This window comes from Sciurus carolinensis, chromosome 18 (genome assembly GCF_902686445.1).
Source record: "Sciurus carolinensis chromosome 18, mSciCar1.2, whole genome shotgun sequence".
Classification (NCBI taxonomy): Eukaryota; Metazoa; Chordata; class Mammalia; order Rodentia; family Sciuridae; genus Sciurus; species Sciurus carolinensis.
Genome location: NC_062230.1, coordinates 26,389,342 through 26,410,995, shown reverse-complemented (window position 1 = coordinate 26,410,995; position 21,654 = coordinate 26,389,342). Strand labels below are relative to the sequence as shown.

Below are 21,654 nucleotides of genomic sequence, written 5' to 3'. Positions count from 1 at the left end.
TATAATATAAGCCTGATTCCTGTAATAACTCCTTTGTTCTGTTATCACTCGGAATGGATCTGCTTCTCTGATCAAACCAGAGTGATGCAGAACTGATTGCTCTTTTTTTTTTTTTTTAATCTTTTTAGTTTTTAGTTGTAGATGGACACAATACCTTTATTTATTTATATGGTACTGAGGATCGAACCCAGTGCCTCACACATGCAAGACAAGTGCTCTACCACTGAGCCACAACCCCAACCCAGTTGCTCTCCCTCCAGGAGAGGAATCTGGAATCCAGATAGATACAACAGCTCTAGCAGCTGCTTACTGACAGTCCTGGAAATGAAATGCAGTCTCCCCTCTTCTCCATTTTTCACTTTTCCCCCTCTGTATCAAGAAGTTGATTCTCATGTTTGTATAATTTTTAGAACATCTTTCTCACAACATTTCCCCCTCATGCTCGACTGAGAGTTGGGTCCTGGTAAATCTACCTTAACCATGGCTCCGAATCCACCCCTTTCTCTTTTGTAAAGTTCTCTGCAAGTTTTGTAAAGCCACACCATGTGGTTCACACTGCACGCTGGGTGCTGGGAAGGAGCGGGCAGTTCTCAGACACATGTGAGTGGATGAACCTCTCCAGGAAGAAGGGAAGACGATTTTTGTTAAAGTCCACTGTGTATAGGTCTTGTGCTGGGCACTGAAAGGAGATGAAGCCTCCTAGAGGTGAATCACCCCTGTTATGGACCAAACGTGTCTCTTCCCATGAAAAAAGTTCATGTTGAAGTCATAATCGCCAGGACCTCAGAATGGGACTGTATTTGGAGATAGTGTTTACAGAGGTGATAATGTCAAATTGAAGCCATTAGGTGCCATCCCCCTCTCCCTGCAAACCAGTATGACTGGGACATTTGGACCCAGAAGGTACAGGGAAAGACAGGCAGCTATAAGCCAAGGCCAGGGATGTGGAGCAGATCCTTCCCCCATGTTTCTAAAAACGTATTGACCTTACCAGCACCTCGATCCCAGACGCTCAGTCTCCACAACTGTGGGAAAATTAATTTCCGTTGTTGAAACATTCCATCACTAGCAAACTAATATAAAATCCCAGTTGGAAATCAACTCTGTGTGACTATAAAATGTGTTATTTTCTACTATATCATGATAAGAAAGAGGGAAAAAACAAAAACAAAAACCCACGTCCCACCTGTTGTTGTTATTGGGAAGAAAATGAAGAGGAAAGGGAAGAGAGTGAAGTAATCCTAGGCCTATAATCAGCTTAAAGAGGGGAGGTGATTTCTACCTTCCTTCTATTTGGTAGGACTGCTGCTAACTTCCACTTACTGAGTACTCCCTGCGTACCCTTCATGGTACTAAGTATCTGACAAATATTCATTCAGCAATTACTTGCAACAACCCCATGAATAATTGGAAAATTATTCTATGTTTTACTGATGAGGAAAGTAAGTCTCAGAGAGAAATAATTTGTCCAAGTTCATGGCAAGATCCAATTTGGGGCTTCCTGCCTCTGGTTTCAGAACCTGTGTTTTCTCCCATTACTCTGGTTTTATTTCAATGCAATGTCTGGCATTCACTTTTGTCTATCTTCCCAATCCATCTATCAGCCTCGAGAGCTAAATGGTTTGCTGGTATTTGACGACGTGCTAAAGGGTGCTGTCACACGCCTCCTTTGTGGTAAATTCTGCCATCTTCAAATAAATTGGCAGCTAATATAGATTTTTCAATGGTTGTTGCTTCTGCAGTTTTTAATAGGACTTGAGTTCTGAGGGAAATTCAGGTCATAGAGTTATACAGGGGATCCATTGGTGGAAGAATTAAGTAGATTGAAATCTTCAAGTCACAGAATCAATAATTAATTAAGAAGGATAAAAGGCATAAGAAAAAAAAAAAGGAAATTTATCCAGCTAACAAAGCCAGTTGATTCAAGTGTAGAATTAAAATTCATAGCCTTTGCTTAGACTAGCCAGTATTCAAATTTTAAAGAATTTGTTATTTGAAGCCTTTATAAAACTCTCCACTGTTAAAATGTATGCCATCTGGGATTTAGCATTTATAAAATGTGCAGTTAAGAGATGCCAAGAGATTCCTCATGCAAACCAGATGGTACAATAACAACTCTGTATTTTTTTTTTTTTTTTGGCAGAAAAATAGTGCTCTGAATGATTTTAAACTTATGTGAATAAATTAAGCCCAATCAATACTTCAGGGACATTACAATTTCAATAGTCCACTTATCCCACCTAAATATTTTCATCTGGAAAAGAAAAAACAAAAGGGTAAGACAATGGTTCCTTTTGATTGCTTCGTGTCTGTATTTTTTTTTTTTTAAACAGTGTTTCTAAGGAAAACAACATCAATGACCTTCAATGTGGGAAAGAAAGTTTCTTTTTATTTTAAGACTGATTATGTGTTTAGATCCACATCGAATCGTTTGAACAGTTTTATTACTGTGCTAAAGAGAAGAAATAAGACAGGTGTAAGTGACATTTTCTGGAGAATACATTTGACATGTGTTTACCTCAGTAGGTTGGTTTCTCATAAGCCCCAGTTCCGCACACAGAGCAGGGTGGTAACAATGCCTGGTTTCACTCTTGCCTGGTCCTTGTAAGTTTTTCAAGTAACAACAAGACTTTTGTAATTCCCTTTTTCATTTCCTTTACTTTCTGTTATTGTTTTTATTTTCATTGAAATTCATAATAAGACCCTCATTAGATGAAGTAATCTTGTTAAAAGTAATGTTCCGCTCAGATCTTTTTTCCTTATTACATAAAAATCTGCTTCCCCACCATACAAGCGGACTCTTTCTGCAATTAGACATGAATAGCTTTATTTAAAGAACAAACACAGTTTGCTTTGAAAACCAGATCTTTTAGGGTGCAGGGGGCAATCTCATTACCCAAAGTATGTGTTTCTGGGCTGCAGAAGCCATTGAATTTCCTTCCCAATTAGCAGTGAATAGCTTCTGAGAACAAGGGAGACGTCTGGTTTTCACTTTGCTAGCACTGGTTTTTCTTTGGAGTACATAGGACGTATCAACTGTCACCGTCTCTCTCATCACTCTGTGTCTCTTTTCTTCCACTCCCAGAGCAAAGGAACCCACCAGACTCTCCATTAAAGTTAGTCAGAATCCTGGGTAAATTCTTCTTGGCCAGCATGGGACCCTATGGCGGATGGAATACCTGTTTAATCCATCCAGCTGTCAGTAGCTGCTGCAAAACTGTAAACACAGGAATAAGAAATGGACAATATCATTGCTCTGAGACGAGGAGAGGATCAATTGGTGGAAGAATCTCTTCTGTGCTGCCCTTGGGGGTCTATAAATGCTGTTTTCTCTCCCCCAGGTGCCAGATAATAGGTTCTAGAATTTCAGGAAAACAAAGGACAAAAGAAAACCTACCCCTCTGAACCTATGTGACAAACAGTCCTGAATATCAAACCCAAGGCCTTATATGTGCTATGCCCCATTTGCACTATATTTTGTTGCAGTACTAGGGATTGAACCCTGGGCCTCATGCATGCTAGGCAAGTGCTCTACCACTGTGCTACACCCCCAACCCTGCCCAGTGTTTCTTGAAGCTGAGTTATGCCAGTACTGCAGGAGGCTAGGATAAGGGCTGTGAGTGAGGTTGCCACCACTCAGGTCTGACCCTCCAAGTCTCTGAGATGTGTATGGCAAGTGTTCTTGACCTTGGAAGAGGCTAGCAGTGTACTATTGCTACAGAACCCAAGGGTGCTCTACACTGAGCTACCGCCTCAGGTAGCTCAATTCCACAAGAACAATACGATCAAAACATAGTAAAAAATCCGTAATCTCCCCCACTGTCTGTAAAACTCCCCACAAGGAGTTAGTATCTAAATTATATGCAAATCTATGTTAGTTCTTTTCATTAACTTCTGCCCTCACTATTTCTCATGAATTTTGTTTCCTTTGGGCTTTGGAGAATAAGAAAATACACCAATCACAATCTCACTACATCTTACAGTTTGTAAAACCGTACTTTTTAGTTTGTAAGAAATTTTATCCTGTTTCATCTTTACTACTGTAAAGTTAGTTGATGGTGATATCGTGATCATTAGCAACATCTCCCAGTTTCACCCGCAAGAAAACTGAGGTTCAACCAGACGGAGCCACTTGCCCTAGATCTCCTGGGACTCCAGGTCTTCTAGCTCTGAGTTCAACCCTCTTTCTCAAGCTCACCTTGAAGGGATGAGGTATGAAAGCTATTCAAATTCAGAATGAGTTGCTTCTGCTTTTCCTTCTCCTTCCCACTCATTTTTCTCCCAAGGAAGAAGTTTCCTAAGGAAATGTCAGGGGGTTCCAGGATCTTTGCCATTTAAAAACATTCAGATGTTTTCTCTTTCTTCCCCACCTCCCTCTTTTTTTCTTGGTACTGAAGATGGAACCTAGGGATGTGAGCCACTCCTCAGCCCTTTTTATTTTTTATTTTTAGGCAGTCACTAAGTTGCCTAGGCTAGCCTCAAACTTGCAATCCTCCTGCCTCAGCCTCTCCAGTAGCTGGGATTATAGGCATATGCCACCGTACCTGGCTCAGATGTTTTATCAATTCATGGGTAGGTTTAAGTGCAAGTCATAAGAATCACTAAAACCAATAATTTCTTCTTATTCTTCCCTCCTTTACTCATCCTCCATCTTCAGCCCTCTTTCTCTCTGTAATTACTCTGTCCTTTTAATCCTTTGCCTTCATCTTCATCTTCAGTATTCTCCTGCTCATTATCATCTTCTGATAGCAGACTCCTTGGTTGATTTGTACCACAAATAATTTATCTTTGAGAAGCCCTCTCTCTGATTATGTTTATTTTCTATGTCATATTGCACTAATTAATCCAGTTGTGTCTAAGGACCTTATGCACAAAGTGAATTGAGAAACCATCTCCGCTTTTTCTCAGAGTGTCCACAAACATGTTTGAATATGTCATTCTCTCTGGGATAAAAACAAAATTTGTTTTTTATGGCTAAATAATGCTGTTCTTCAGGCAGCTTCCTACAGCTTCTGTTGTTCACATAGAAACCAGAAAAAAATAACACTGACCCTTGGAACTAATTATTATTGTAGGGATTCTGCAGATGAAAGCTCTGTACTTTTACCAAGTGGGCAAATAATTTATCTTGAAATAAAGACAGACAAAAAGAGTTAAGAGGACCAAACATCACATCAATTCAGTGGACTATTATCCAAATATATTAAGGATTTCGTAACAACATGGGAAACTATTTATGGCAGATTAAAGAGAGGAAAATACATAATGCAAATGGTATGTATTGTTAAAAATGGTATAAAAGTATACCACAAGTTCTCAGTTATGTAAAGGTGATAGATTTAAATTTTCTTGCCATCTTCAGAGAACACTTAGGCATGAAATCTGTTATTTATATTTGTGGAGCCCTGCATCAGTTCTATATGGTGGTCAATTATTATAAATATTTCCTGTGTGCTTGAAAAGAACATGTAGTTTTTGTTGGTTGCAGAGTTCTATATATGACTTAAGATCATGCTTGTTAATTGTGTTCCAATGGTTTATATCTTCACCAATAGTTAACCTGATCTATAAAACTAAGGGGGTGTGTTATAATCTCCCATGATGATTATGGATTTATTCTTTCTCTTTAAATTCTATTTGATTTTTGTTTTATCTGTTGTGGGACTGTTATTTGTATATACAAGTTTAGGACAATCTTTTTAAATTTAATTTTTCTTTTCATTATGATTTATTTTCTCTCTTCATCTCTAGTAATTTTTTGACTTGAATTATATTTTGTGTGATATAATGTAGCTATGCCAATTTTATTTTTTGCTTGATATAACTTTTTCTTTCAATCTTTTGGCAATTTTATATTTTTAGATGTTCCTATTACAAATAAAACACATTGAGTCTTCTAAGTGGTGAGTTTGGTTCATTTAATTTTATGTTGAGTACAGATAGATCTGGATTTTTTGAGAGTTATTTTGTGCTTCTTATTTACATTAATTTTTCCATACTTTCCTCCTTTCCTTAAGTGGAAGTTCAAATTAACGATTTAAAACCTTTCTCCTTTTCTAGGTAAAACCTACAAATTTCCCCCTAAATAGTTTAAACTTTATCCTATAAATTTTGATGTGTTCCCCCCCCCCATACTGGAGATTGAACCCAGGGGTGCTTTACCACTAAGCTGTACCCCAGCTTTTTTTAAAATTTTGAGACAAGGTCTCCCTAAATTGCCCAGGCTGGCCTCAAACTTCCAACCCTCCTGCCTTAAACTCCTGAGTAGCTGAGATTATAGGCTTGAGAACTGTGTCTGGCTTTTTGTTCCAAATATTGGACAAAGGACTTGTGTCCAGAATAAATAAAGAATTCTTACAATTCTCTAGTAAAAAGACACCCAATGAAAAAAATGGGGGAAAGATTTGCATAGAAAATATAAGAATGACTAATAAGCACTTGAAAGGTGTTCGCTTGGAAAATGCAAATTAAAGCCACATTATGCCATTTCATACCTACTGGGATGGCTGTAAACAAAAAGATAACAAGGGTGAGCAAGGGTCTGGAAAAACTGGAACTCTCATACATTGTTGGAGGCAACGGCACAGCCATTTGGGGAAACAATTGGGCAACTTGTTTTTACATGTTCATATTATTTTATTTTTAACACAAATGTAACATAATTACTGTAGTAATTGAACACATTTATGGGATACAGAATGAAATTTTAATATAGATCCAATCAAATCAGGGTAATTGGCACATCTGTCACCTCACACACTTATCATTTCTTTTTACTGGGAATATTCAAAATACTCTCTACTAGTTATTTTGAAATGTACACTTAATTGTTATCAACCGTAGTTATCTCACTTTACTACAGAACATTAGAAGTTGAGTTTGGCAATTTCTTCAAGTTAAATGTAAATTACCATATAACCCAGCAATTCTGCTCCATGGTATACACTCAAGAGTTGTGAAAACATGTCTACACACAAACCTGTATGTGAATATCAATAGCGCCTTTTTTCATAATTGCCAAAAGAAATGGGAACATCCCAGTGTTCATTAACCATTGAATGAACAGAGAACATTTGACATGTTAGCATGGTGGAATATCATTCAGCAATAAAAAGATGAACTTCAAAATTTACCCTTTGAAAAAAAAGCTAGACTCATGACTGTATATTTTATGATTATATTTTTATGTAATGTTCATAAAAGGCAAATGTATATAGAGAAGAAACAAATGAGTGGTTTCCTAGAGTTGGGAGTGGGAATTAAGATAGATTGGAAATGAACTTGTAGGATATTCTTAGCATGATGGAAATGTTCTAAAATTGAATTATGGTAGTGGTTGCAAAATTTGGTAAAATTTGCTCAGAATCATTGGAGTATATACCTCAAATGGGCAAATTTCAAGGCATACCAATTACACCTCAATACAGCTATTAGAAAGACCTCCCCCAGTGAACTAAACTAGTTCTGAACTTTTGGGGAATTATTTGTTACATTCTGTGTCAAGGTAACCAGTATCTTATTTTAAGACTTATAATGGACCTAGCAAAAATTAAAGATGTCTAAAAAGCCTCAAGATGAACAGAGCAGGTTTTGATATTCAATGTCATGATTATTCCAGAAGGAAAAGTTCCAAGTTCAGTGCTGCAAACCTTTCTGGCTGCCTTCCAAGGAGAGAGGCTGGGATGAACTTTGCCCTAGCATAAAGCTCCTTATCACTGATTAACCAGCTCTATAGCACAAGTCCTTCTGCCAACATTCTGCTTTGCCTGGAGAGAAATATCTGGCCAAGCCTTGGTGAGCAGAAAAAATGTCCACTCGCTACCACCAAGCTGCTAGTGATAGCTACCTGGAACTTCTGAAAGAGGCTACCAAGCGAGATCTGAATCTTTCAGATGAAGATGGGATGACTCCCACTCTGCTGGCAGCCTACCACGGGAACTTGGAAGCCCTCGAAATAATCTGCAGCAGAGGGTAAGCTCAACCTGATTGTTCTGTTGGAGAGGGTGTTTATGGTAGGATTTTACAGGAAGCAGCAAGAGGCAGGGAAGTCAGAGCAAATACTTTGCCCTCTTTCTAGACTGTTCAAATAACTGACTTTTTAAAGAAAGAGAGAAAACTATGTTAGAGATGCTGTCTTTCTCGCTGAACTGACACCGTGGGAGTGTCTCATTCCTTAGCCACAAGCAGAGGAATGACACTGAGCTCTAAGGCATTGTCACTGGCCTTGGGGGTGGGGAGATTTGAATTTGGTACCTTTAAAATTTTTTTTTTCATGAAATTTAGATAGTGGAATCTTTAAAAAGAGGCCAGGCATGGTGGTGCACGCCTATAATCCCAGCAGCTCGGAAGGCCGAGGCAGGAGGATCATGAGTTCACAGCCAGCCTCAGCAACTCAGTGAGACCCTGTCTCTAAATAAAATACCAAAAAAGGGCTGGGGATGTGACTTAGTGGTTATGTGCCCCTGGGTTCAATCCCTGGTACCAAAAACAAACAAACAAACAAATCCAGAGGTTACCATTCTACTTGGTTTTAAGTTGCCAACATTTGCGGGAATAAATGATGTTTTTATTTTATTTTTTTAATCTATGCCATTAAAATTCCAAAGTCTTTTATTAGTATGCAAACACAATGCAAGCCCATGATTTTTTGAAAGGAATTTCTGGCTTTCCAAGCTATAACAGGGAGTTTCAAATATAACAGGGACTATCTCAACTTCATTACATCTCTAGCCAGTACATAGACACAGCCCACACCAGAGGGGTTAGGTTGTGTTGGCCATTATGACCCAAGAAGGGGAAAGAAAGAGAAAGAAGGAAGAAAAAAATGTAAATAGGAGAGCCGAGGGAATTCAATTCAATACATATTTAGTATTGTTATATGCCAGCCATTTTTTTTCTATCCACTGGGTCAACAAAAGAAACACAATTCCTGACGTGATGATCAGATTTGAAAGGAGAAGACAGATGAGTCATCCGTGACATGGGTTAAAATGGGGGATGTAGGGGGCATTCAGGGTTAGGAAAGGCTTTTCCTGAGGGGAAAGGACTTAAGCTGGGATTCAAAAAATGAAAAGGTGTTGACTAGGCAAAGGTGGAAGGCAGCGAGTTTCCCCTAAGACAAGCACTGTGCATTCCAGGAATAGAAGTTGAGTGTGGCTGGACATGGCTTGAGGAGGGACAGGACTAGTGTAAGTAATAAGACCAGATTATGGAGAGCTTGAAAAGAGGAGTTGAACTTCATCCTAAGGGTCAGGGAAAACATGTGTTTATGCCAGGGGACCATTAGGTAGTTTCTTGTTTACCAAGATCGCTCTGATAGTTGTACAGTGGTCAGAGAGAGAATGACCTGGGACTCTTAATAGTGGAGAAGAACTGGAGGAGGACAGCAATAGTGAGAATACATAGATGGGGATGGATTTGAGTGGCAGTCTGGATGTAGAATGGACAGTGATTGACTGGCTGTGGACTGATAAAGGAAGAGGAGGGTCAAAGTTCAGGTTCTGGTTCAAACAGCTTATAGATGTTGATACCCTTTATTGAAGTGGAGGGAACATTAGGAAAAGCAGGAAGAACCCAGGGTCAGGAGAGTTCCTGAGTTCTGGACTGAATGAGGAAGAGAGTGAAGTTGATCTTCCCCATTCCTTTTGTCTGATTTAAGAATTCCTTTGCCCTATAAATATGTATACTTACATGTTTCCATGTTTATGTAAATATTCATGTACGTGTGTATAGTCCATGCCAATACTCTTCTATAAAAATATTAGAAGCCAACAAATTTATTTCTTAGGCCATCCCTCTCTTGGACAGTTATTTTGTTTTTCCTCATTTGAACGGTGCTGTGATGACACTAGCCTTACTCATAAAGCTTTGTTCATTATTTATTGAGAAAAAATTCTCCAAAGGGAAATTTTTCAATTAATTGGCCCTTTGTTCTTCTATGCCAGAATACTTCAGAATGGATGACGTATAAAGAACAGAAACATTTCTCCCAGTTCTAGCAGCTAGGAGCCCAGATCAAGGAGTCAGGAGATTCAGTGTCTGGTAAGGGCTCAGTCTCTGCCTCCAAGATGGCACCTTCTTGCCTCACCCTCTGTGGAGTGGAACAGTGTCCTCACATGGTGGAAGAGACAAACCTAAAGGCCACACCTCTTGGAACTGTTGCATTAGAGGTTAAATTTCCCATGAATCTTGGAGAGAACAGGGATGTTCAACCCATAGCTACATGTGTGCAATTTAAAGATTTTTATTTTTTAGGAATATTAATAACTCCTTCAGAGAGTGAATACCCATTTTTGCCGATATGGTAGGTACAAAATGATATATCAGTGTGGCTTTAATGTTCTCTGGTTACTGGTGAGGTTGAAAATTATTATTATTTTTTTTAATTATTATAAGCAAATGGGGTACACCTTGTTTCTCTGGTTGTACATGAAGTAGAGGCGTACCATTTGTGTAATCATACATTTACATAGGGCAATTCTGTTGGATTTATTCTGTTATTTTTTCCTACCCCCCACCCCTCCCACCCCTCTTTTCCCTCTATATAGTTCCTCCTTCCTCCATTCTTGCCTCCCTACCACCCCCAATTATGTATCATCATCCGCTTATCAGCGAGATCATTCTACCTTTGGTTTTTTTGAGATTGGCTTATCTCATTTAGCATGATATTCTCCAATTTCATCCATTTGCCTGCAAATGCCATAATTTTATTCTTCTTTATGGCTGAGTAAATATTCCATTGTGTGTGTATATATATACATATATATAATATATATATATATATATATATATATATATATATATATATATACATACCACAGTTTCTTTATCCATTCATCAATTGAGGGGCATCTAGGTTGGTTCCACAATCTGGCTATTGTGAATTGAGCAGCTATGAACATTGATGTGGCTGCATCACTGTAGTATGCTGATTTTAAGTCCTTTGGGTATAGGCCAAGGAGTGGGATAGCTGGGTCAAATGGTGGTTCCATTCCAAGTTTTCTAAGGAATCTCCACACTGCTTTCCAGAGTAGCTACATTAATTTGCAACCCCACCAGCAATGTATGAGTGTACCTTTTTCCCCACATCCTCACCAACACCTATTGTTCTCATTGATTTATAAAAATGCTTTCTAAAGTTAACAATATCGACCCATTTGTCATATGTTACAAATACTTTCACAATTTACAATTCATTTTTTGACAACCAATATGTTAAATATAAATGCAAATGTAAATATACAAATATTTATTTTAAGTATGTGTACATTTTTATCAGTGTTTGGTACATACCTCTAAGTACATTCATGACTATTGACTCAGATTTTCTTTAGTATCTTTTAGTCTCATGTTTTAAAGACTTTAATTCATGTATGATTTATTTTGTTTTAAAATCCAAGGTTATGCTCTCACTACACATTGTCCATGTTTTTAATCATTTGTCCTGATACAGCCTGTCCCCCCTTTTCTCCACTAATTTGGCAGAGTAACATAATTTTTTTCAATATAATATCAAATTTTAGACCATTTGTTTATAGTTATTAAACACTGGTTATGGCAACAAAAATTCTTCTGGTATTTTCTAGCCCTTGTTTCTCAACTCTGATTTTCTCACTGATTCTACTGCAGCTCAGATTTTGTTTTCTTACCCCAAAGCATTTCTGATTTGCTGTGTTAAATTGGTCTGGCATAGGCTAAAAACAAGGTCTTAAGAGAATTTTCAGATTTAAAGATTTGATTTTTAGATTTAACGGGTGACAAGAGGAAATAAAAAAAAATAAAACTTGAATTTAGTTAATCAATTATTAAAATCCATTCCAGTCTAATGATTTAAGTGTTTATTTCTCATTACCTGATTGAGTTAGTGGATCCTGTGGTCACTGAAAAACCCTGGCTGCCTTAGAAAGTTTAAGACCACACCAATTATCACGACCATCACTATTAGTACCGATGCTACTTAACTCACAATGGGTCTGTATCCTGATAAACCCTCAGAAGCTGAAAATGTGTTTAATTACCTAAATGCTAAACAGCGTAGCTCAGTATGACTGTACCTTAGAGAGCCAGTTGTTTACTGTCACAATTTCATGGCTAACCAGGCAGCCAGGCTCATTGCTGCTGCCCAGCATCAATAGAAAATATCCCACTGAGTATCACTAACCTGTAAAGGATCAAAATTTAATGCACAGTTTTTACTGAATGCGTATCACTTTTGCACCATTGTAAAGCAAAAACCTATTAAATACAAGCATTGTGACTTGGGGACCATCTATCTATCCTTCCAGACTTTCCATTTTGAGCAAATGCGTATGTACCTTTTCCTCTCTTACAAAGGCAGTCATACAAATTACACTGACACTGTAATATATCATGGACCATTTGCTCTTAGAAGTTGACATCTATGCTACTATTTAAATGGCTACATGGTACTGTGTTTTATTGTTTTGTTCATTCATTTATTTAAACTGATAAAAATCACATTTATGGTATACATTTTGAACTATGTATAACTTGGGATAGCTAAATCAAGCTGATGATATGCATCATCTCATATACATTTTTATGTAAAAGCATGGAAAATCTACTTTCGTAGCAATTTTTAAGTATATAGTATATTGTTATTAACTATAGTCACCATATTGGACAATGGATATCTTGAACTCTATCCTCCTAACTAAAATTTTGTATTGGGAAGACCAACATCTCCCTCACCCATTCCCCACCTTCAACCATCATTCTTTTCTGAGACTTCTATGAGTTCCATAGTTCCATTTTTATTTTGATTGTACAAAGATCTGAAATTTCCTTAGGATAAATACCTAATGGTACAGTAGATGATTAAAAAGGGTGACATGTTTTAAATGCTTTTGACACATATTATTTGAACTATTTCATGCTTCTTCCAACAGTTCCTTTCCTCACACTCCTACTAGAATCATGTATTAATACTCTTTTTAAGCACTGGTTATCTGAGAGGCAAAAAGTAGTGCATTGTTTTAGCTTGCATTTCTTTGATTATTTGTAAGCCCAAATAATTCTTTTTTACATAGGAAAACATTTTTGAAAGGATGATTGTTTCTGAGAATGACTTCATGCAAAAAAATCAAATCAACTTCAAAAGGAGAAACTGGAATGGAACAGATGTTTTGGAGTAATTTAATTTAAGGAAATTGCCTATTTAGTGACAATAATACCAAGCCAGCTTTAAAACTTTTTGTTCAAATGCAACGGATCTATCAAAAATCAAGGGCACAATATTTAAAATCTCTTAAGTTAGTTTCTCTTCTCAAAAGACAGTAGGGAAAAAATTCAACCATAGACTAGATTTAGCCCAAGGAAACCATACAGTATTAGTGTTAGAATTTGTGTTCGTCAATTCTTTGTTGTTTGACCAAAGTACTGATGAGAACAACTTAGAGGAGGAAAAGTCTAGTTTGGCTTATGGTTTCAGAGGTTCTGTTCATGGCTGGCCAAACCCATTGCTCTGGACTGAAGGTGAGGCAGAACATCATGGAAGAAGAGCATAGCTAAAGGAAAGCAACTCAAGACATGGAAGTTGGGAAACAGAATGAGAGGGGAAAGGGACACCCCCAGTGACCCACTTGCTCCAGTCATGTCCCACCTGCCTACAGTTACTACTCAGTTAGTTCTCTCAAATTAGGTTACAACTCTTATAATTCAATCATTTTGCCTCCGAATATCCCTGCATTGTGGGAGTTTTGGGGAGATATCTCATAACCACACCATCAATCTTGGCTTACAGAACAAGGGAGCTAGTTGGTATATGTCTGGGCAGTTATATACAATAGTTCCATCAAGAAGTGTGAAAGATGACGTTAGAAAGACCTCAAGAAGCTTGTCGATAGAAAATATTTTTATTTAAGCTTTATATCAGTTTGGAAAGTTATCTTTAAATAGACTTTTTGCAAGTGGAAATCGCTTACATACACTAGGAAAACTCATGAATCATCTTACAGTTTCATCTATAAATTTGGAATTTTGCATTTAAATTTTTCTCTAAGGAAGACCCACATTTGTGGTCATCTCACCCTTTCCTCATGTACTTCCCTCTCATTTAACATATGTTGAGATGGGAAAATTCCATGATGCTGTGGCCTAAGCACATTGATTTAACCCGACTTCTTCATACCCTGTCACCAGCCCCCACCCCACAACTCACTCCTTACCATAATTTCCTTTTTAGCTTATCCAATCCAAGGATTATTCTAGTCAAATTTAATCAGTATGTTTTTGTTTATGTCTATAGTAATGTCTTGGATGTTTTACAATTCCTCTTTTGATGTCTAGGGTACTTAAGGAGTCTTTTGAATATGGTGCTTGGCTAAAATAAATAAAAAGTGAAACCACGTGTTTGGGGGTGAGGCACTGTGTTCCCCTAAGATGCACAACTCTGCCAAGGTTGAAAGGGGTCTCCTTTGATCCAAGACAATTAAATCAGACTGACTGACCAGAAACTTCTTCTTGAAAGAGGCTGCCCAACAAAACTGTTCTTTAATATTGGCTTTTTTCAGATTCCATTTCATAGTCTTTCCTTCTCCTTCCCCCTCCTTTCCCTTATCCCCAGCTTGGTGCACTCTGGTCACACCGACGTATATGCTGGGTTCCCAGGTATGCCTTGCAATGTCACCCATCCGTGTTTCTCCTTAGCTGTTCTCTCTGTGCAGAAGGAGGTCGCCAGCTTGAGGGCTGGAGAGAGTCCACAAATATGTTTTATTTGGACTTCACTGTGTTTTTCTTTTAAATTTGAGCCAACACTTAAAAGTTCCATGAAATCTGGATTTCTTCCTTCATTTAAAGAAAAGTGGAAGCTCTGACAATATTGTCTCTGCAGCAGCCGCCATGTCCTTTCTAGAAAGGGCACCCACTGAGCCGTGTCTTTGTTGAAAGAACCTGGCCCCTTTCTGTCTCTTACATTACCTGCTTGGCTTCTTTGTGTTGGGTTTGAGATTTCTGCTAGGAGTTACAGATGACAAAAAAAAAAAAGAGAAAACAGGCTTTGCCCTGTCAGGAAAATTATCTAACTAGGGAGACAGAGCATAAATATTTGACAAATAAGACTAGAAGTTCTAGAAACCATGAAAGCTATTTAGCTGCTGGAAACTTAGCAGATGAGTGGGAGAAAAAAAAAATACATAAAATTCAGGATTATGAGTTTAGAGGGGAATCATAACAAGTAATATTTATTGACTATTCACTATATGCCAAGCACTTTTCTATGCTTTATATACATTAACTTATTTAATTCACATAATGACTCTTTGAGTCAGTAGTACCGTTAGCTTCAATTTACAAATAAGGGAACTGAGTCCCAGAAAAGTCAAGCTACAGGACTTGTGGCTGGTGAAGTGGAAAAACTGAGAAGTGTTGCTTGAAGATTGTATTGCATTAGAGATAACTAGATTTAGAGACAGGCCTGATCCAACCCGTGCTGCCTGTTAGCCTTGGGCAAACCATTACAGTTGGAGTCTTTAAAAGAATTTTTTTTTTAAATTAGCACATCATAGTTATACATGATAGTGGGGTTCATTTTGACTTAATCATACATGCATAGAATATAATTTGCTCCAATTCAGTCCTCAGTACTTACCCTTTCCCTCTTTTCCTCCCTGTCCCTGATCCCTTTCCTCTAGACTGGTTTTCTTTCTATTTATATATAAATTAGTGCATTATAGGTATACATAGAGGTGAAATTCAATGTGGTATATTCATACATGTGCATAGGATAGTTTTTTGTTTTTTTTTTTTTGCAGTGCTGGGGATTGAACCCAGGGCCTTGTGCTTGTAAGGCAAGCACTCTACCAACTGAGCTATATCCCCAGCCCTGCATAGGATAGTTTGGTCAATTTCATTTCACCATCCTTCCTTTTCCCTTCCTTCCTCCCTCCCCCTCAATCTCCTTCCTCTTTTCCACTCTTCTCTCTCCGATTTTCATGGGACACCCTTCCCTGGCATTTTCTTTTTATCCTTATTTTGGTCTACCTTCTGCATAGGAGAGAAAACATTTAACTGTTGACTTTCTGAGCATGATTTATTTCACTTAGCATGATGTTCTCCACTTCCATCCATTTACCAACAAATGCCATTCTTTCCTTCTTCTTTATGGCCGAGTAATACTCCTGCACATATATACCACATTTTCTTTATTCATCTGTCTTAGTTACTTCTGCAGTAAGACTCTTGCCTTCCTTAACATGGAGATTGTGGTGGTGGTGGTGGTGGTGGGCAATGACAGTGAAAGTGCTTAGACACTGAAAAGCCTGAGGCATCCAGGACTCCCAGGAAGGGGTGACAAGACACTGGCTGGGCCACATTCACGAGGGCAGCTCTTCGCAGCCCGTGGTGAACCTGAGAATCACCAGAGGGTAGGGTTAAACTCTACATTCTTGTTCAGTAAGTCTGGGCTGGAGTCCAAAATTCTGCATTTCTAACAAAATCATAGATAATGCCATTGCTGCTGCTGCTTGTGCTGGTCTGGGGACCAAACTCCACAGTGACAAGAAGCTGCTCAAAGGAGAAGGGTTACCCAATATTATCAGCTGCAAGGGTGTGAGCTTCTCTTCTGTTTCTGCCATTTCTGACCAGAAATGTCAGGAGAATTTTTCAGACTCACTCTCCTGTCCCTCCACAGGGTCTATTCTTATATCTCTAAGCCTCCCAGAACAAGGGAGCAGGGAGCCTGGGGCAGGGTTCCAGTAGGCATTCAGTCATTTCACAGATCTGCACTGAGAACCTGCAAGTGTCATTGTTTCTGTGCCAGACACTAGATCTGTGGCCTCAGTGCCTTTACAGTGCTCCTAATCCACCTTGACCTCTTGTAGAACTATCACTTACTCAGTACTGGAGGTAAACAAGAATAGATGGAGATGTCCCACCCTTTATATGAATAATGGTCATAGCAGACACTGTTTACCACATACCCAACATCTCCTTTCTTCTTTCTTGTGGATGGAGACCCAGTTTTTTTAATCTTTCATTTTAAAATTTTATTTGTTCTAATTAGTTGTACATGAGAGTAGAATGCATGTATACATTTTGATCAAACACAAATAGAATGTAATTTCCCATTTTTCTGATTGTACATATTGCAGGATCACATCGGTCATGCAGCCATACATGTACATAAGGTAATAATGTCCATTTCACTCTACTATCATTCCTTACCCGACACCCCTTCCCCTCCCTTCACTCCCCTCTACCTCATATAAAGTAGCTCTGTTCTCCCTACCCTCTCCCCCACCTTATTGTGAATTAGCTTCCTCATATCAGAGAAAACATTTGGCCTTTAGTTTTTGGGTTTGGCTTATTTCACTTAGCATATTTTCTAACTCCATTCATTTACCAGCAACTTCCAGAATTTCATTCTTCTTTAAAGCTGAGTAATATTCCATCACACACACACACACACACACACAAACACACACACACACATACACCAGGGACCCAGTTTTGTTTGGTTGTCTTGTTTCCACAAGACTTGAGGGAATGTAGCAGTGTTGTGCTGGAATCAGCTCTTACCAGCTCCTGAGAGGTTGTTGTTGAATTTTTAGGAAGTTTCAAAGGCACTTAAACACAACAATTATTAAAATAAAATTATATAAGCCTACAATTTAATAAATCATGTTAAAAGGTAATATACTTTACCATATTTTTCTATTATCAGTGTCCTTAAGATTATACAGCTCCAGGGCTGGGGTTGTAGGTCAGTGGTAGGGCACTTGCCTAGCATGTATGAGGCACTGGGTTTGATTCTCAGCATTGCATATAAATAAATAAAATAAAGGTCCATCAACAACTAAAAATTTTTTTGAAAAAAGATGCTACAGATCCATTGATTCTGTGTGGGGAAAAATGATTAATTGTATGCTACTTCACATCTCTTCCAAACTGTGTCCAGTGATGTTTTATTGGTAGGTTTAAATTTATCATTGTGGGTATGTTTACACAACAGAAATTGGCACATGCTATAAATCAGGGCTTTGATTTTTTTTTGTCCCCTCAAACAAGCCAGTTGTTAAACATCCATGGTGTGCTATTGGATAATCCTCTTGCTAGCTTCAGGGAAAAATTCTAATTGATCTAAGTTAAGCATGATACTACCCTTTCCTTAGGATAGGAACCAATTCTGGCCAATAAGATATGAAAGTTGCCTTGCTAGGGAGTTTCTTGGAAAGACTTTCTTCTAAAAAGGAGACAGGATAGAGAAGGGCTTTTTTTGTTTGTTTGTTTCTGGCCATATGGTGTCTAACTGCAACATGACATATCTAGACTTACAGCAGCTATCTTATGTCAACGTCAAGGCAGGATAAACATGTTTGCACTAGCATAAATTTTGTTGTTTTTATTTCTGTTTTTGGAATTCATGTTCCCAGAAAAAAAATGTTTAACTTTCATCTTTCATCTTTCTCTTCTAGAGGGGACCCTGATAAATGTGACATCTGGGGAAACACGCCCCTACATTATGCAGCTTCCAATGGCTATGCCCACTGTGTCTCATTCCTGATCAACTTTGGTGCCAACATCTTTGCCTTGGATAATGACTTACAGTCTCCATTGGATGCTGCTGCCAGCAGGGATCAGAATGAATGTGTCGCTCTCCTGGATAAGGCTGCCACTTCCCAGAACATCATGAACCCCAAGAAGGTCTCCAGGCTGAAGGAGCAGGCTCAGAAAAATGCCAGGAGGCAGATCAAAGAGTGTGAAAGGCTCCAAGAGAAGCACCAAAATAAGATGGCCCGCACCTACAACAAGGAGGAATCTGGGACTCTTTCTTCTTCCAAGGGCACCTTCTCCAGGTCATCCTTCTCAAATGCTTCCGCTTCCAGTACATTTGGATCCTTGTCTAAAGGCATTAAAGATACCTTCAAGTTAAAGTTCAAGAAGAACAAAGACACAGCAGAGCAGGTAGGGAAGGAAGGCAGAAGTGGACAGAGGAATGTGATGGAAATGTTTAGAGAGGAGGATGAAGACTCGCTCTCGGGGGGCTTCAGAGAGAAGCTCCAGTTCCCAGCAGAGGAGGACAACGATGTGCAACATGAGTCCATTCTCAACCGTCCAGGTCTAGGGAATATTGTTTTTCAAAAGAACAGAGTACTGAGCCCTGAGGACATCTCAGACAGCAAGCGGGAGTCGGAATTTACAATGCCCACTGAATTGCTCCAAAGACAAGGAGCAGCAGAGGCCGATGAAGCTGAGGCAGATGAACAGGGAGAGGAAAATGGCCTTGGGTCACCTGACCTGCCTTGGGATGAGGATGAAGTGGAGTGGGAGGAAGAAGTGGTGGATGCAACTCCCCTGGAAGTCTTCTTACAGTCCCAGCACCTGGAAGAATTCCTTCCCATCTTCATGAGAGAGCAGATTGATCTAGAAGCTCTAATGCTGTGTTCTGATGAGGACCTTCAGAACATACAAATGCAGCTGGGTCCTAGGAAGAAAGTTCTTAATGCCATCAACAGAAGAAAGCAGGTGGTACAACAACCTGGGCCACTGGTGGACACTAGCCTCTGATGGAGGTTTGGTCCACAGGGTGAGCCTGCAGCCCTGGAGCCGTGCTGTGGCCCACTGGAAGCACTCCACACTATTCCCACTCCCTACCCAATGCCAGACCATGGGGAAGGGTTTCTAGGGTTTTGAAGGTGCCTACCTAAGAAAAAGGCCCAAACTCCACTCTGGGAAATACTCAACACCTATCCAAATAAACCATCAGTGAGAAACCAAAGGAGACCTTGGAACAAGAAAATGGCACTTCTCTTCAATTACCATTTGATATTTTTCAATAAAGACAGGGTCAAATGAATGAGAGAAAAGGGAAAGAAATTTACTTTTCTAACGCTAGACATTTTAATTTCCCATCACGCTGGCCTACTGCTTCCTTTCTGATCTGCATACCCTGGGGATTCTGACTCTGTGTCCTGAGCTCTATGACCATTGCCTGTTAGTGGGGACAGAAGTTCCTTGTTGCCTGAGGCAACAAATGCTTGCATGTTTACAAATAATGGAAACGTGTTTATAATGTTTCTTTCTGAGAATAGGGCAGAGTAACAGGCAGGGAGAGTAAAGAAAGAGAACATAGGTACCTGTTGTAGACTGAATCATATACCCACTAAAATTCATGTTGGATCCCTAACCCCCCAAAATTACTGGTTTTGGAGATAGTGTCTTTAAAGAGGTGACTAAGTTTAAATATGATCATAAGGATGGAGTCTTAATCCCATATGACTGATGTTCTTAGAAGAAGAGGAAGATATACATGAGGATGTGCTCACACACAGGGAAAGATCACACAAGGACACAGCTAGAAGGCACTGTCTGCCAGCCAATGGGAGAGGTCGCAGGAGAAACAACCCTGCCAACATCTTGATGTTGGATTTTCAGCCTCCAGAGCTATGAAAAAATAAATTTCTGTCGTTTAAGCCATTCAGTCTATGGTGTTTTCTTATGGCAACCAGAACTAACTAATACAGCACCTAAGCAAGAGGGTGGTGAAGGAGAGAAAGAAGGATAGAGCAAGAAGGAATCAGGCCTACTTCATAACTTTTTTTAAAAATATATATGGAGCTGGGGAATTGAACCCAGGAGCACTCTACCACTGAGTTACATCCCCAGCCCTTTTTATTGTATTTTTATCTTGAGAACAGGGTCTTACAAAGCGGATAAGGCTGTCATTATAAGTGTGTGCCACTGCACCCAACTCTTGATATTTACAAGGGTTTTAGTTCTTCCTGTAACTTAAAAAAAGGTTTAAAAAATCTAGTTGTTTGTAGGAAATACTTGATATTAGAACCAAATTCTGTATTTTCATGCTTATTATGTATCTTTTATTTACTGATGTTTATCACCAATGATGCATTTAGGTTCCACAACATAAACTGGTGACCATTGCTGAACAGATAAACTTCACTGAATTTTTATAGCCAGACATACATCATATAGAGTTTGCCATTGATTATGCATATAATATAGAAGCAGCCGTTTGCCTTCAGAATGGTCTAATTCACATCTGTTTGGCTTATGTTTTAGTCAGTTTTTTCATCACTGTGACAAAAAGAGTTGACAAGGACAATTTTAGAGGAGAAAGTTTATTTGAGGCTCATGATTTTAGAGGTTTGAAGCCATAGATGGCCAACTCCATTGCTCTGGGTCAGGGTGAGGGAGAACATCATGGTGGAATCGTTTGGTGGAGGAAAGCAGATAAGAATATGGCACCAGGAAGCAGAACTCAACTCACCAGAGACAAAATACGTGCCCCATGCAGGAAAATGGATGGAGCTAGAGAATATCATGCTAAGTGAAATGAGCCAATCCCCCAAAATTTAATGTTTTATCTGATAAGTGGATGCTGATACATAATGGGGTCAGGGGTAAGGGAAGAATGGAGGAACTTTGGACTGTGTAGAGGGAAATGAGGGGAGGGGAGGGGCAGGGAAAGGAAAGATAGTGGAATGAGACAAACATCATTACCCTATGTACATGCATGATTAACAGGAATAGTGTGAATCTACATTGTGTAAAAGCACAGAAATGAAAAGTTATACCCCATTTGTGTACAATAAATCTAAATGCAATCTGTAAAAATAAAAATAAATTAAAAAATACATACTCCAGAGACATGCCCCTAGTGACCCACCTCCTCCAGCT

The 21,654-nt window shown here is 38.9% G+C and overlaps 1 protein-coding gene and 1 non-coding gene across 2 annotated transcripts; one reads left to right on the top strand and one right to left on the bottom strand.

Annotated features, from left to right (window-relative positions):
* Window positions 1–7,779: 7,779 nt before the first annotated feature.
* Anks4b (ankyrin repeat and sterile alpha motif domain containing 4B) lies at window positions 7,780–20,568 on the top strand. Its single transcript, XM_047533834.1, has 2 exons — window positions 7,780–7,971; window positions 18,432–20,568. Exons 1-2 carry the CDS (start codon window positions 7,808–7,810, stop codon window positions 19,522–19,524), a joined length of 1,257 nt encoding a protein of 418 aa, XP_047389790.1. The 5' UTR covers window positions 7,780–7,807; the 3' UTR covers window positions 19,525–20,568.
* Window positions 15,765–15,846, bottom strand: Trnav-uac (transfer RNA valine (anticodon UAC)). The gene has a single exon. It is a non-coding gene; the product is annotated as a tRNA-Val (tRNA).
* Window positions 20,569–21,654: the final 1,086 nt, after the last annotated feature.

Coding starts and splice junctions, on each gene's coding strand:
- Anks4b (XM_047533834.1), top strand. CDS start 7,808: ATGTCCACTCGCTACCACCAAGCTGCTAGTGATAGCTACCTGGAACTT. Junction 7,972..18,431: donor GAAATAATCTGCAGCAGAGG/GTAAGCTCAACC, acceptor TTTCTCTTCTAG/AGGGGACCCTGATAAATGTG.